This window comes from Coregonus clupeaformis, chromosome 14, assembly GCF_020615455.1.
Source record: "Coregonus clupeaformis isolate EN_2021a chromosome 14, ASM2061545v1, whole genome shotgun sequence".
NCBI classification, from domain to species: domain Eukaryota; kingdom Metazoa; phylum Chordata; class Actinopteri; order Salmoniformes; family Salmonidae; genus Coregonus; species Coregonus clupeaformis.
The window spans coordinates 31,290,157-31,307,440 of NC_059205.1; the positions used below are offsets into that span (position 1 = coordinate 31,290,157).

Here is a 17,284-nt window from a genome sequence, read left to right on the forward strand (position 1 = left end):
AATGGCTTCACAGAGAGGAACAGGGCCAATGGAGAACTGTATGGTTTAGCCACATGAAGAGATCCAACAACACAAGGAGAAGGAAGGCACAGCTGAGTCGCCGACCGTGCCGCTGCATACATAGAATAGGCTAGTTAGTGAGATTCTAATGGACTAGATCTTCTTCTGCCTCACAAAGCTTGCTAATGTCATAAAGCGGCTTGCCTTGCCTTGCTCTATCGACGTTCTGCTCATTCAATTTGGCTGCTTATAAAACTCAGTTATGCATATTTATTTGTATGTTTTTTAAACTTTGCATCGATGTGTGGCATGATGAAGAAGCATTTGCTGGGCTCATTTAAAGAATTGTATCGTGACTGACACACAGTGAGGCTTTGGGGATTGGGCTTTATACTCTTTGAAGCAGAGAAACAAAGGGAATATTTACCCGGATCACGTGGGTTGGTCCTTGCCACTTAGAGGATCAGGAGGAATTAACACATCAGCAAGGAGAGTCATGCAGACCAGAGTCAAGGGTGTGTGTGTGTGTTCCTGTGTGTGTGTTTGGGTCAGAGGTCAAAGTGCCAGGCGGATGGTTGGAACAACTCCATTTGTTCCTCTTGTTGCCATGGCACAAGACTTCATGAGTCGGACTTCTTGATTGGTGGATTGGAATATGTGACTTGTTCAAGTGGACATTTAAAGAACTGGAAGAGAGGGTGTTGATAGCTGTACAGTATATTTTGTGCTAGCTACCTTTTCTCTCTCAAAGTGGCTCCATGGTCTGGTGTCCCTACCGTAAGTATGAGGTGGCCCCAGTCTTCAGTTTCAGCTCTCGTAAATCAGATCACATAGATCAAAATCTTGTCTGGCTGGCAGTGGCAGGGCTTTTTCTGTCTCTTGATCTTTAAGAACAACTGTCAATAATGCACACAGCAATGCCACAGCGATGCTTGATGTGGTAATCGCCCTAGTCCAGTAAATACAGGTAATAAGTACACATTAGGAAGAAAACAACCTACACTTTTTCAGTTATTTACTTCATCCACTGTGTGATGGCAGTGGTTTCTGCCTTTTTCTGCCAGAAAGACCCATGAGTTATTCCAAATTGTACTAAAGGCAAAGCCAGGAAACCCCTGTCTTCCCAGGGCAGTATGAAAGGGCTATTTGACCTGAGGGTTCGCTTAGACCCATTACCGGAGCTACTAGCTACACAGAACTGATGTTCACATCAGCGCGTCACATAGGCTCAAGCAGAGCAGGATGAGACTGCAAAAAACAAGCTAATGTAATATTCATGTCTTCTGGGTTTTGTTGTTTCTCTCTATCATTAGCTACTGGTCTGGCGTAGGGATCTTCAAAAAAGCAACACCAAAATTGTGGCTCACAAGTACTGCTGTTTACTCCCTTTAAGTGTGAGATATTCAGAGAGGGAGGGAGACTGTCTGACTGACTGGAAATGGCTAAGCTTAAAACACACGGATGGATGCACACACACACATTTACACTCACACACTCGCACACACACACACTCTCACATACACACACACATTCACACAGACACACACCCACACACACACTCACTCACCCTCACACCATTCGTTATTCATGGCATTGCAGTGTAGGCTGGTGGTGCGTTGGTGTGTCGTGTCCAACAGTTTGGTACAGGCTGTTTTGGCCTCTTATTGCAGTCCTCATAGGTGGCCAAATTCACACTTTGAAAAACACTGTGTGAATTAAGGGAATGTAACACCACCACGAAGTTTGGAGGATTCGGACATTTGGAAGTTCATTGAGACTTTGCTTAATTATTGAATCTATTATTACGGCGACGTAGTGGCACTTAGTATTTGACATTTTCATTCAGTTGGTCGACTATTTAATCAACCCTTTCATTTCAACAATCATTGATTTCAAAACAAACCTTGAATTGTCGTAAAGACTTAAATAGCTTCTTTCTGCAGAGAGAAGTCAGAAGACATCGGATTTTTCCAGATCACAGACACACTGATGGCCCATTATTATGTTGTTACCCTGTCAAACTTTCTTAAATAACCTTCACATCGTTTTCTCAATTCTTCAGAGATAACGGCAAACGTGTCTTCTCCAGAGCCATGAGGGGGGACTAGGCCTTAAACAGAAAGGGCTAGCTTAGACAAACAGCATACTGTAGCTATGTCTCTGATCATCTTATCATGGTTCATTTCATTATTATTTCATTTTTGGAAAGTAAGCAAAGTGCCCTGCAGTGATGTTAAAATATGGAACGCTAACTTTATCTTTGTTTATCATCTTGAATTAGTGGAGAGTATTGCTTTTCCTTAACCCTTTCCTCACTCCCTTGAAGTGTCCCATTACTTGCTGTCGATTGTGTATAGTTCATTCTATTTAGTTTTTACAATTTCCGACATACATTTTTTTGTGGACTGTGTTGCCTAACCTTTATTTGCTTTCTCAGTGGCCCCCATTCCACTGCTCTCGATTCCATTATATCTAGTTCATTCTATTCAGTTTTCAAAAGTTCAGAAATTCAGACACCGTGCATTTTTCCGAGTGCTACTCAACCTCTGAGCACCTCAGGTTATTTATAACAGACATCACTCAACATATGCCACCCAGAGTGTCCTACCCGTCTGCCTCCCCACCAAGAGGGACTTTAACTGGCTCTTGAGTGAAATGACAGCTAATTGAGGTGGCCCCTCTCTGGCCTGAGTGCTAGCAGAGGACACACAGCTTTCAACCACCATCTGTGAAATGACTCATCATAATCAAAAGAAAATTATAGAGTGCGGGAGGGCGGTGGATGCAGACATCAAGAGAAATGTAACGGGAAGATGGTAATCTTTGACAAGTGGTTTAGATTCTGTATATTTATCTGTTTATTTATTTATCTATCTGTCGCTTTAGAGAGGAAGCGGTCGGGAGGTCAAGCTCAGGCACTACTAAACTACAACTAGACCAGAATTCCAGTGCTCATCAATAGCTATGATAGTCTCCTTAGAATAGTGACTCTGTGGTATGAGTGTTTTTCTCAGTATGGTGTTTTGTAGATTCCCTTTAAGTCTTTATTCTCTCACAGCCTCTTGCCTGTTCATAGGGAGAGAGGGAGGGAGGGAGAGAGGGAGAACACCACCACACAACCTGCTGCAGCATGAATGTCAAATATTCATAAGAGACCTCCTCTCAACATCTGTTCACACAACAATAAACTGGACATATGTCAGACACTCATTTGCATCCACGCTCAGTGCACAGAAACATGTGAGCGAGTGAGGGAGTGGCTGACCGACAGATGGACGCACAATGAAGGAATGAGTACGGCCCAAATAAACACTGCTCCTGCCAGGGGAGAAAAGGTCATTTAATTATATGTCATAACACAACAACACTGCAACAAGGCTGGTTGATCCTGGCTGCCATTTTTAAATCCGAAATGTGTCGCTGTCTGGGACATTTTTTCCCCTCCCCTTTTTTTCTGAGAACCGCGGTGTCTGGCTAGATGTAATGCATTGTTGTTTATGCACTTTGAGGTCTTTTTTGAAAAGCCCGTCCTAAACACAGACAAACACAGACACAGACAGGGCTTTGTAATGAACTTCCAGATTTCACTGAAATGGAAACCCAAAACAAAGACGACCAGTCTCCTGATGGTCTGATTAGCTCCAGAGCTCAGACACTAAATGTGGGCATTCTCACCATTCAGGTCGGGAGGAAATGGAGATATGTGTCTGATGATGGGGTGTCAGATAGCATGATATTGCCTTTTCCCTGAAGCACCATCGGCCTCTGAAGACGGCACTGCAGGACTTTCACAGTAGCAGACCTCATTCTGGGAAGCCGCCTCTTATCAGTGCCAGCGATCGTGTGGCCATGGATATAATATAAGATCAGTAAGGCAAGAGGCAACCAGTGTAGTCATGCAAACAGTCACTGTCTCACATACGCGGGCTGCAAGCACACCAAGCATGCACAATAAACTGTTTTCTCTGTACTCTTTTATATCTATTTTCCTATTTGCCTCTTTCATTCAAGCATACATCTACTGTACATTCACATATCTGTGCTCAAACAAATGGGTAGACACTGTAAAAAAGGCCTAGAGACTACACCTTCTTGGTTAACACACACACCTACACAGATTTTCTTTATAGCTGTGCATTGAATACAGCAGCAGAGCATTATCGCTGAGGTATGGTTTTTGCCCAGAGCATTGCAGTTTAGTTTCCTCACGCCGGCTTTATCAAAGAGAGAGATGAAACGGACGAGAAAAAAGTAAAATGCAGGCAGGCTTTGTCTTCCCTGTTGACATTTAATCAGCCGCTCCCAGACAGAGCCAGGCGGATGCTGCTACACTACCTGACCTCTCGTTATTTTGGGGATTGGGTAAAGGTAAAAATAGCTGAGATAGTTTAGTGCAGGGTTTCCAAAACTCGGTCCTGGGGTACCCCCTGGGTGCACGTTTTGGTTTTTGACCTAGCGCTACACTGCTGATTCAAATAACCAAAGCTTGATGACAAGTTTATTTGAATCAGTTGTATAGTGCTAGGGAAAAAAACAAAACGTGCACCCAGGCGGGGCCCCAGGACCGAGTTTGGGAAACCTTGGTGTAGTGTTTGCAGGTTTCCTTCTCCTAACTTTGTGCTTTCTGTGCTGGAGCAGAAACAGAACTGAGAGAGGTGGAGTAATACCTGGGTGCTGCAGTAGACTTAGTCTCCAGGAATTGATGGGCGTCTCCAGTTGATGTGTAGAGTAGAGCAGCCATCCCTTCTAGCAGTGTGGAACTTAAACAGTGAAACTACCTTGAACTTTCCCTGCTGACTGATCTATCTGATGTATATCTGAAATGTATGAAGGGAGTTCAAGGTAAGCCTGGGTTTTATGAAAGCTATAACCACCATTCTTCTCTCTTCTCTTCCTCTCCTAGTGCCAACTACAGAAGATGTCTCCCTCTCATCAGCCCTGCCTGAAACCACCACTCTCATCACCACCACCACGTCCACAGTCAAAGGCTCAGTTAACACCACGATTCCAGCCGACCCCAGGGATGGGAGAGAGAGAGAGGCGGGTAACCCAGCGGATGACTCCCATGGAACGGCTGACCCCACCGCCCCAGAGATCCCCCCAACCCCCAGGCGCTTCTGTGAGGGAACAATGAAGAGAGGCATCTCCTGGCCCCAGACACACACTGGAGTCACCGTGGAGAGACCCTGCCCCAAAGGAACCAGAGGTACTATCAGGAACCAAGAGGGAGGGTGGGGATGGAGGGAAGGTGTGTGTGTGTGTGTGTGTGTGAGGTATGTGCGTGAGGGCATGTGTGTGTGTGAGTATTCCTCTGTGTATGAACGTGTTAGTGCTTATTAGTGTGTTTAGATATTGTCTTTCACCTATTTTACATTAGACAAGGTGCCAAGATGTGATATTCATTACCTACAATATGCTAGTGATGCCAAACAGACAATATAGGAAGATAAAATAAACAGTAAGAGAATGTACATTGTGGTGGCGTAAGGGGATGTACAGTGGGGAAAAAAAGTATTTAGTCAGCCACCAATTGTGCATGTTCTCCCACTTAAAAAGATGAGAGAGGCCTGTACTTTTCATCATAGGTACACGTCAACTATAACAGACAAATTGAGAAAAGAAATTCCAGAAAATCACATTGTAGGATTTTTAATGAATTGATTTGCAAATTATGGTGGAAAATAAGTATTTGGTCAATAACAAAAGTTTCTCAATACTTTGTCATATACCCTTTGTTGGCAATGACACAGGTCAAACGTTTTCTGTAAGTCTTCACAAGGTTTTCACACACTGTTGCTGGTATTTTGGCACATTCCTCCATGCAGATCTCCTCTAGAGCAGTGATGTTTTGGGGCTGTCGCTGGGCAACACGGACTTTCAGCTCCCTCCAAAGATTTTCTATGGGGTTGAGATCTGGAGACTGGCTAGGCCACTCCAGGACCTTGAAATGCTTCCGAAGCCTACCCCTCCGTTGCCGTGTGTGTTTGGGATCATTGTCATGCTGAAAGACCCAGCCACATTTCATCTTCAATGCCCTTGCTGATGGGAGGAGGTTTTCACTCAAAATCTCACGATACATGGCCCCATTCATTCTTTCCTTACACGGATCAGTTGACCTGGTCCCTTTGCAGAAAAACAGCCCCAAAGCATGATGTTTCCCACCCCCATGCTTCACAGTAGGTATGGTGTTCTTTGGATGCAACTCAGCATTCTTTGTCCTCCAAACACGACGAGTTGAGTTTTTACCAAAAAGTTATATTTTGGTTTCATCTGACCATATGACATTCTCCCAATCCTCTTCTGGATCATCCAAATGCACTCTAGCAAACTTCAGACGGGCCTGGCTTAAGCAGGGGGACACGTCTGGCACTGCAGGATTTGGAGTCCCTGGCCTTAGTGTGTTACTGATGGTAGGCTTTGTTACTTTGGTTCCAGCTCTCTGCAGGTCATTCACTAGGTCCCCCCGTGTGGTTCTGGGATTTTTGCTCACCGTTCTTGTGATCATTTTGACCCCACGGGTGAGATCTTGGGTGCCCCAAATCGAGGGAGATTATCAGTGGCCTTGTATGTCTTCTATTTCCTAATAATTGCTCCCACAGTTGATTTCTTCAAACCAAGCTGCTTACCTATTGCAGATTCAGTCTTCCCAGCCTGGTGCAGGTCTACAATTTTGTTTCTGGTGTCCTTTGACAGCTCTTTGGTCTTGGCCGTAGTGGAGTTTGGAGTATGACTGTTTGAGGTTGTGGACAGGTGTCTTTTATACTGATAACAAGTTCAAACAGGTGCCATTAATACAGGTAACGAGTGGAGGACAGAGGAGCCTCTTAAAGAAGAAGTTACAGGTCTGTGAGAGCCAGAAATCTTGCTTGTTTGTAGGTGACCAAATACTTATTTTCCACCATAATTTGCAAATGAATTCATAAAAAATCCTACAATGTCATTTTCTGGAATTTTTTTTCTCATTTTGTCTGTCATAGTTGACGTGTACATATGATGAAAATTACAGGCCTCTCTCATCTTTTTAAGTGGGAGAACTTGCACAGTTGGTGGCTGACTAAATACTTTTTTTCCCCACTGTATATTATCATTGTTATTTCAATAATATGGAAAGCAGACATGTAGGACATCAAGGGTTACAAATAGGTAGCTAACATTATGGCAACACTGTTAATTGACAAGAATTCAGTAAGATATACGGTACAGAGCAGTGGCGGTCAATGCAGTTTAAGATGAGGGAGGACGTTTTTAATTTTTTATGAGCAGTTCAATGTAACAGCGATAGGTTTAGGCTACTACGTGATACTGAATGTTCCCTATACCCATCACACTCTTGCCTGCATCTAGCTGATATAGGGTGTAATCAGTAGCCCAACAGTTGCAAATTAGTGTTTCTATTGGACAAATTCAGGTATGTTTATCCCCATTTTGTTTTTCAACAGAATTGGCAGAATGAATACATCCCTGATCACGCGTAAACACAGTTCACTTTCATAGCAGCCACGTTGTATTCCTTCTCGCACCTTTCCCCTTCGCTTGTGGACTTCAATGCACAACACATGATCAGCTGTATGTGACCAGGCGAAAAAACCTTTCCGAGCCATATCATAACCGCTTCACACAGCCTACATCGTTGTCACCATATTAGCTAAAGTAACGTCATAGTCAACATAGCTAATAGAACTAACGTGTTAGTAAACCCACTACAATTGTGCAGTAACGTTACAAGCAGTTTAGCATTTACACCGGCGGGCCCTGGTGGCAATAAATTAGTAAAACCAAAAGCTTACTTTGACTTGGAAGAGTTCCAGTTTTGTGTTGGATAGTCATAGCCAGCTAGCTAACATAGCATCCCTCTGTTTGAGCAGGGTGTTTGAGTAGGCTAAACTAGCTAGCTGCATTTGCTAGCTAAGTACAGTTGAAGTCGGAAGTTTACATACACTTAGGTTGGAGTCATTAAAACTCATTTTTCAACCACTCCACATATTTCTTGTTAACAAACTATAGTTTTGGCAAGTCGGTTAGGACATCTACTTTGTGCATGACACAAGTAATTTTTCCAACAATTGTTTACAGACAGATTATTTCACATATAATTCACTGTATCACAATTCCAGTGGGTCAGAAGTTGACTGTGCCTTTAAACAGCTTGGAAAATTCCAGAAAATGATGTCATGGCTTTAGAAGCTTCTGATAGGCTAATTGACATCATTTGAGTCAATTGGAGGTGCACCTGTATATTTCAAGGCCTACCTTCAAACTCAGTGCCTCTTTGCTTGACATCATGGGAAAATCAAAATAAATCAGCCAAGACCTCAGAATAAAAATTGTAGACCTCCACAAGTCTGGTTCATCCTTGGGACCAATTTCCAAACGCCTGAAGGTACCACGTTCATCTGTACAAACAATAGTACGCAAGTATAAACACCATGGGACCACGCAGCCGTCATACCACTCAGGAAGGAGACGCGTTCTGTCTCCTAGAGATTAACTTACTTTGGTGCGAAAAGTGCAAATCAATCCCAGAACAACAGCAAAGGACCTTGTGAAGATGCTGGAGGAAACAGGTACAAAAATATCTATATCCACAGTAAAACGAGTCCTATATCGACATAACCTGAAAGGCCACTCAGCAAGGAAGAAGTCACTGCTCCAAAACCGCCATAAAAAAGCCAGACTACGGTTTGCAACTGCACATGGGGACAAAGATCGTACTTTTTGGAGAAATGTCCTCTGGTCTGATAAAACAAAAATAGAACTGTTTGGCTATAATGACCATTGTTATGTTTGGAGAAAAAAGGGGGCGCTTGCAAGCCAAATAACACCATCCCAACCGTGAAGCACGGGCGTGGCAGCATCATGCTGTGGGGGTGCTTTGCTGCAGGAGGGACTGGTGCACTTCACAAAATAGATGGCATCATGAGGAAGGAAAATGATGTGGATATATTGAAGTAACATCTCAAGACATCACTCAGGAAGTTAAAGCTTGGTCGCAAATGGGTCTTCCAAATGGACAATGACCCCAAGCATACTTCCAAAGTTGTGGCAAAATGGCTTAAGGACCACAAAGGCGCAAGGTATTGGAGTGGCTTGTGGAAGGCTACCCGAAACGTTTGACCCACGTTAAACAATTTAAAGGCAATGCTACCAAATACTAATTGAGTGTATGTAAACTTCTGACCCACTAGGAATGTGATGAAAGAAATAAAAGCTGAAATAAATAATTCTCTCTACTATTATTCTGACATTTCACATTCTTAAAATAAAGTGGTGATCCTAAATAGGATTAAATGTCAGGAATTGTGAAAAACTGAGTTTAAATGCATTTGGCTAAGGTGTATGTAAACTTCCGACTTCAACTGTAAGTGAACTGAAAGTGAAAAAAATTACTCTCTCTCTTGCTTCTCCTTCATTTTGGAAGAAAGGAATTTGTTCAAAACTGTTCAAGTATTGTCTTTCTCTCTCTTTGACTCAACTACTCACCACATTTTATGCACTGCAGTGCTAGCTAGCTGTAGCTTATGCTTTCAGTACTAGATTCATTCTCTGATCCTTTGATTGGGTGGACAACATGTCAGTTCATGCTGCAAGAGCTCTGATAGGTTGGAGAACGTCTTCCGGAAGTTGTCATAATTACTGTGTATGTATATGGAAGGGGTTGAGAGCCATGAGCCTCCTAGGATTTGTATTGAAGTCAATGTACCCAGAGGAGGATGGAAGCTAGCTGTCCTCTGGCTACACCATGGTGCTACCCTATAGAGTGCTGTCGAAGCTACTGTAGACCTTCATTGCAGAATAGTGGGTTTTAATACATTATTTGGTGATGTGATTATATTTAGTATCGTTTTATCTAAAAAGTATAACTTTTTTAATGTTTTACTTTTTTTATTTTATAAAATTCACTGAGGAGGATGGTCCTCCCCTTCCTCCTCTGAGGAGCCTCCACTGGTACAGAGGAGCTAATGGCAACTATATTAATTGACAACCAGCAATTAGACCAGTGGTATTCAAACTTTTTCAATGGGGACCCCATTCTTTCCCAATAATTTCTTGCGACCACACCCAACTCCGAATCTAATGACACAACCTTAAAATCTGTGAATGTAGATTTTTACATCAACTAATAAACTTAAATTCTTTGCATTTTCATCTCTTATCAAAATGAAAAGAAAGCCATAAATACATTTACTCAATAAAAATGTGTTTTTTTGTTGTGTTTTTTATTTTGTTGGGGTGACCTCACTGCAGTTCCCCCGTCGCGACCCCGACTTTGAATACCACTGAATTAGACTATAAGAAGACAATGATTCCTACAGTATATAAAGCTGAACTGTATAAGAATATCTCACTGTTCAGTGTCCACTGTTAGACAATACAAAGCTGGCAACCTTCATGGTTCCTACTGGACAGCCACGTTTCGCATCATTGCTTTTTTTGACCATGGCTGACCTCAGTCGTTTGTTTTTCCTGAGAGACTTGTTGAGTGGAGGACAGGAGTGGTAGGAGGGTGAAGAGTTGGCCTAACCTCTGTTAAATACAAATGTATTTAACCTTTATTTAAACAGGCTATACTCATTGTGATGCAATATATTTTGCAAGAGAGACCTGTTCAAGATGGCAGTGGTCAGCAACATTACAAAAATGTACACAAATAAATGCACACATACAATACATACCATTTCACATGAAAAACAGACAATAGGGTTGTGTAACTGTTGTCTTTGTTGTGCGTTTCTCCAGGCATTGCCTCCTACCTCTGCACGGTGGCAGGGGGGACCTGGAACCCAAAGGGACCCGACCTCAGCAACTGTACTTCCCACTGGGTCTCTCAAGTGGCACAAAAGGTTGGTCAACAATGTCCCCCCATGGCTCTGGTGACAGCGAGGGAAGGAACAAAACAACACGTCAACTTTCCTCTACTGCTTTATCTGAAAGGGCACAGTGTATCTGTAATTTTAGGGCATCTTGTTGGTTGCAACACTAAATAAGGGGTTTGCCCATACATACATACATACTGTATTCCACTGAATTACTTATAGATGTAAACAAAATACACATTCAATGCACATTTGTTGACATTTTTCTTGCTCTCTGTGGCCTATAGCTAGCAGCATTAATATTGATTTGAGTTTAAATCAGTATGTGATACATTACCTGTACATTACCTGACACTGTGATGCCGATCTTTCAAAGACGTTGCACCAATGACCCTGAGCCTTTTCCTGCTGTGCTGTTTTCGTCCACATTAAATCAGTAGTATCCGTTGTTAGCACATCGTTAACATACCACATACCAGGTACCGTATTTAGTAGGAAACAAGTAATTAAAAGCTTGAACAGGACCTTTTAATATTGCCGTTTTTCCTCCAACTCCAGATCCGTAGTGGGGAGAATGCAGCTAACCTAGCCAATGAGCTGGCCCGCCACACGCAGGGTCCAGTGTTCGCCGGTGACATCAGCTCATCAGTGCGACTCATGGAGCAGCTGGTGGACATCCTGGACGCTCAGCTCCAGGAGCTACGGCCTAGCGAAAAGGACTCGGCCGGGCACAGCTTCAACAAGGTAATATAAAATAATATATGTCATTTAGCAGACGATTCGAGTGCATAAATCTGAGTATATGTGACCCCAGGTAGGCTAGTAGGAACGAGAGCCATACACTGTATAAACATACGTATATCTCTGGGTGGGTAGTATTTCCTGCACTCCCTGCCCCCCCCCTCTGCTCCACCTTTGACTCTACACAGGTTAAGCCACTCATTAGCCCTCCCCCTCCCCCACACTGTCTCCTTCCAGGTGAGATTAGGGAGGGGGGTGGAGAGGCTGGCCCAGCCTTAAGGGGGAGCTGTGGCTGCGGAGAGGGGGGGAGCTCATTCTTCCAGCCCCACCTAGTCTTAGTAATTAATGGGTTCTGAAACGCAGCCTTCTCACCTGACAGCTCTGACTTAAAGAGCTAACGGATATCAGCCCCCCGTTAGCCAACACAAAGAATAACTCTCCTCTCCACCACTAGCCAGGCAAGTAGGTGGTCCTCTGTAGCTCAATTGGTAGAGCATGGCGCTTACAACGCCAGGGTAGTCGGTTAGGACATCTACTTTGGGCATGACACAAGTAATTTTTCCAACAATTGTTTACAGACAGATTATTTCACTTATAATTCACTGTATCACAATTCCAGTGGGTCAGAGGTTTACATACACTAAGTTGACGGTGCCTTTAAACAGCTTGGTAAATTCCAGAAAATGATGTCATGGCTTTAGAAGCTTCTGATAGGCTAATTGACATCATTTGAGTCAATTGGAGGTGTACCTGTGTATTTCAAGGCCTACCTTCAAACTCAGTGCCACTTTGCTTGACATCATGGGAAAATCAAAAGAAATCAGGCAAGACTTCAGAATAAAAATTGTAGACCTCCACAAGTCTGGTTAATCCTTGGGAGCAATTTCCAAACGCCTGAAGGTACCACATTCATCTGTACAAACAATAGTACGCAAGTATAAACACCATGGGACCACGCAGCCAACATACCGCCCAGGAAGGAGACACGTTCTGTCTCCTAGAGATGAACTTACTTTGGTGCGAAAAGTGCAAATCAATCCCAGAACAACAGCAAAGGACCTTGTGAAGATGCTGTAGGAAACAGGTACAAAAGTATCTTTATCCACAGTAAAATCTATATCGACATAACCTGAAAGGCCGCTCAGCAACTGCTCCAAAACCGCCATAAACAAGCCTATGGTTTGCAACTGCACATGGGGACAAAGATTGTACTTTTTGGAGAAATGTCCTTTGGTTTGATGAAACAAAAATAGAACTGTTTGCCCATAATGACCATCGTTATGTTTGGAGAAAAAAGGGGAATGCTTGCAAGCCGAAGAACACCATCCCAACCGTGAAGCACGGGGGTGACAGCATCATGCTGTGGGGGTGCTTTGCTGCAGGAGGGACTGGTGCACTTAACAAAATAGATGGCATCATGAGGAAGGAAAATGATGTGGATATATTGAAGCAACATCTCAAGATATCAGTCAGGAAGTTAAAGGTTGGTCGCAAATGGGTCTTCCAAATGGACAATGACCCCAAGCATACTTCCAAAGTTGTGGCAAAATGGCTTAAGGACAACAAAGTCAAGGTATTGGAGTGGCCATCACAAAGCCCTGACCTCAATCCTATAGAAAATGTGTGGGCAGAACTGAAAAGGCTTGTGCGAGCAAGGAGGCCTACAAACCTGACTCAGTTACACCAGCTCTGTCAGGAGGAATGGGCCAAAATTCACCCAACTTATTGTGGGAAGCTTGTGGAAGGCTACCCGAAATGTTTGACCCAAGTTAAACAATTTAAAGGCAATGCTACCAAATACTAATTGAGTGTATGTAAACTTCTGACCCACTGGGAATGTGATGAATGATTTATTTCTGCTTTTATTTCTTTCTCTCTACTATTATTCTGACATTTCAAGTTCTTAAAATAAAGTGGTGATCCTAACTGACCTAAAACAATGGATTTTTACTAGGATTAAATGTCAGGAATTGTGAAAAACAGAGTTTAAATGTATTTGGCTAAGGTGTATGTAAACTTCCGACTTCAACTGTATCTCTGAGTGAAGGGCCCAAGGAGGAATGTTAAGGCCACAGTCATATGGATAAATTAATTACAGTATTACAGTACTATTCAGAACGTAAAAGTGAAAGGATTTGGACCAAAAGACACCTGGGTAGTGTTGTCTTTGTTACTTTTGGGTTAGCAAATCCTAGACTGAATCTTTCTGTCTATGTTCTGGCTGTACTCTCTTAAAACTGCACAGTGCTATACTCCTGCAGCCACAATTTAGCTAGCAGTGGGAATAATGAAGCAGTCTCTTTTGACTGAGACGGAGACCAACCAACAAAAGGCTCTACAATAAAACTCAGAGCCGGCATACTGTTATAACCACAGTGCCATAGATTCCAAATGACCATCTCCTGCTTGGTTTATTGTCTCAATGCTTTATAAAGCATCGTTAATGCAAAGAGTAGGAAGTTTACCTCAGCAATTCCCCATCTACAACGCTATGCTGTGCAGCTCTGTCTTGGCCAGCCAAGCCCTTGTAGTTATGTAAGCTAGATACAGCTTCCGAAACACATTTAGAATGTGCTGCATAATATACAGTGAGCTTCTTATTTCATAAGGTTTATATATTATAATTTCCATCCTTATTCAAGTTGGGTAAGTGGTGTATTTTAAGATATCTGTGTTTTCTAAAGACATAGACTAACCTCCTTTTTTTCTTGTTCTTTGTGTTAAAAAGCTTCAAAAGAGAGAGCGGACTTGCAGGGCATATATGAAGGTACTGTATATCTGCTGGTTCCACATAGACACCTTTCCCTCTTAAAGTATCCACAATATGCTCAGTAGCATGAAGCATTGGTGTCTGTCTGTGATTATCTGCTGGCTTGTCTGTATGCACAACGCGTCTGCCTGCCTGCCTGTCTGTATGTCTGTCTGTCTGTCAATATCTCTCCTTCTATCTCTTATCTCTCTCTCTATTCCCCTCTCTCCTGTCTGCTCTTTGTGCGTTGTATGAGTAATTGCCTTCCCACGGCCGTAATTGTAGCTCCCTGTCAGCCAGAAGTTTGATCAAAGTGGCAGTGTACTCAGTTTTTCACTTGCTTGTGTTTTACCATTTCCAGCCTCTCCTTGTTCCTCCTCTCGCTGACAAAAGTGCACAATTTTGTGTTTGTTTGATGGATTCATTTTCAGTCCCATTAATGTGTTTGTGTTCATATAGGATTAGTAGGTTCTTTTCATTCCTTTCTCTCTTAATGTCATTTTCCTTTCCTCTGAGTTTATAATCTGAGAGCAGGTCCTGTTGAAAGAAGCGGTTCTGGCGTAAACTCACAGTGGGCCTGCCTTGCACAAAACAAACCAGCCTTCTCAGACCTCTGTGTCTCTCTCTTCAGTCTCTGTATAACTGGTGGGAGCATTCTTCACCATGAGTTAGGGCTGTTTTTTACTGAGGTCTCATTTACTGTGAGAAATAGGGATACACTGTATTTCTCTGTCAACTTGATATAAGTCTGTCTTCTTTATGCATCACCATTCATCAATAGGCAATGTAAGTGAAGTCAGCAGCACCACCACCACCCAAGCATTTCCTGCTCGCTGTGGGGCATCTTGTGATTGGTGTGTGGTGGGACCTCCACCCAGGCGAGAATTATATTAATTAAAGAGGACTCAATCAGAACAGAGAGGTTTTTTCTTTCTTCTAACGCTGCCACAAATTAAAGACATTGATATTTTGTAAATCTTTTTTTTGTGTTCCTCATTCTTCATGCCTACAAGGAAGCGGGTACTCACCAGGAGGGAGGACCATTGAGTGTTTCTTTGTTTGTCTGGGGTGTAATGGTCCTAGCCCTGAAATCACTACTGTGACGCCTCCCCTCCTCCCCTCTCTTCCTATCCTATCCTCTCCGACACTGACTGGGCTGTACGCCTATCATAGCTCTAGGTAATAATGGTAGCCAGCCGTGTGGTTGGTTTACATGTTTTGGTGATTGGTTAATCATCAGTCTGGTTTGATGGCGAGGGACTACAGTGTTTAATCGTCCCACTGGTTAATCCAGACAACAGGGTAATTGTGCCTATGGTCAATTAGTGTGTGTGGATGATAATCACAGCTTTGCACTAATTGGTACATTGAGTGACTGTTGTTATTGGCTAATTACCACTATAGTGTAGCCTGGGCCTCTGCTGTGGTTAATGTCACCTGTGGTTAAATTGTCACTAGTTTATCGGGTCATGGGTTGATATGGATTTGTGGGGTAATTATGCTGATGGATATGTTTGGTAGCGCTGCTGTGTGGATATGGATATAAGCTACATGGGAGTCATGAGTGGGGCTAGCGTTAACACTGCTGTGTGGTTGTGGATATACAGTGCATTCGGAAAGTAGTCAACCTTTCCCCCCCTAATCAATCTAACCACAATACCCCATAATGACAGAGCAAAAACAGGTTTTTATAATTTTTTGTAAATGTATATAAAAAACAGAAATATCACATTTACATAAGTATTCAGACCTTTTACTCAGTACTTTGTTGAAGCAGCTTTGGTAGCGATTACGGTCTTGAGTCTTCTTGGGTATGACGCTACAAGCTTGGCACACCTGTATTTAGGGAGTTTCTCCCATTCTTCTCTGCAGATCCTTTCAAGCTCTGTCAGGTTGGATGGGGAGCGTCACTGCACAGTTATTTTCAGGTCTCTCCAGAGATGTTCGATCGGGTTCAAGTCCGGGCTCTGGCTGGGCCACTCAAGGACATTCAGACACTTGTCCCAAAGCCACTCCAGCGTTGTTTTGGCTGTGTGCTTAGGGTCGTTGTCCTGTTGGAAGGTGAACCTTTGCCCCAGTCTGAGGTCGAGAGCACTCTGGAGCAGGTTTTCATCAAGGATCTCTCTGTACTTTGCTCCGTTCATCTTTCCCTCAATTCTGACTAGTCTTCGAGTCCCTGCTTCTGAAAAACATCCCCACAGCATGATGCTGCCACCACCATGCTTCACCGTAGGGATGGTGCCAGGTTTCCTCCAGACGTGACGCTTGACATTCAGGCCAAAGAGTTAAATCTTGGTTTCATCAGACCAGAGAATCTTGTTTCTCATGGTCTGAGAGTCATTTAGGTGCCTTTTGGCAAACTCCAAGCGGGCTGTGATGTGCCTTTTACTGAGGAGTGGCTTCCGTCTGGTGGAGTGCTGCAGAGATGGTTGTCCTTCTGGAAGGTTCTCCCATCTCCACAGAGGATCAAGCAATTGAATTTACCACAGGTGGACTCCAATCAAGTTGAAGAACATCTCAAGGATGATCAATGGAAACAGGATGCACCTGAGCTAAATTTCGAGTCTCATAGCAAAGGGTCTGAATACTTACGTAAATAAGGTATTTCTGTTTTTTACCTTTAATAAATGTGCACATTTTTCTAGAAACCTATTTTCGCTTTGTCATTATGGGGTATTGTGTGTAGATTAATGAGAAAAAAATAATATTTAATCCATCTTAGAATAAGGCTGTAACGTAACAAAATGTGGGAAAAGGGAAGGGGTCTGTATACTTTCCGAATGCACTATAGATAAGCTACATGGGAGTCATCAATGGGGCTAGCGTTAGCGCTGCTGTGTGGCTATGGATATAGATAGAAATGCTAAGCTACATGGGAGTTGAACTCTCTTGCACAGGGTCACAGTGACCTCCATTTTGATCAACATTTGATACTTTTTCTTGAGCGTTTGGAATGTTTTGCTTACTTACTGCTTATCAG

General features: G+C 43.0%; 1 protein-coding gene across 10 annotated transcripts in view; it reads left to right on the forward strand.

The window, feature by feature from the left end:
• Positions 1 to 17,284, forward strand: part of LOC121581016 (adhesion G protein-coupled receptor L2) — a 109,669-nt gene that overhangs the window by 60,408 nt on the left and 31,977 nt on the right. For all 10 annotated transcript variants that reach the window (XM_041896313.2, XM_041896311.1, XM_041896308.1 and 7 more), the window contains 4 exons: positions 4,904 to 5,206; positions 10,738 to 10,841; positions 11,373 to 11,558; positions 14,284 to 14,322. In XM_041896313.2, coding sequence (XP_041752247.1) covers positions 4,904 to 5,206; positions 10,738 to 10,841; positions 11,373 to 11,558; positions 14,284 to 14,322 — 632 coding nt within the window. The remainder of the gene's footprint in view (positions 1 to 4,903; positions 5,207 to 10,737; positions 10,842 to 11,372; positions 11,559 to 14,283; positions 14,323 to 17,284) is intronic.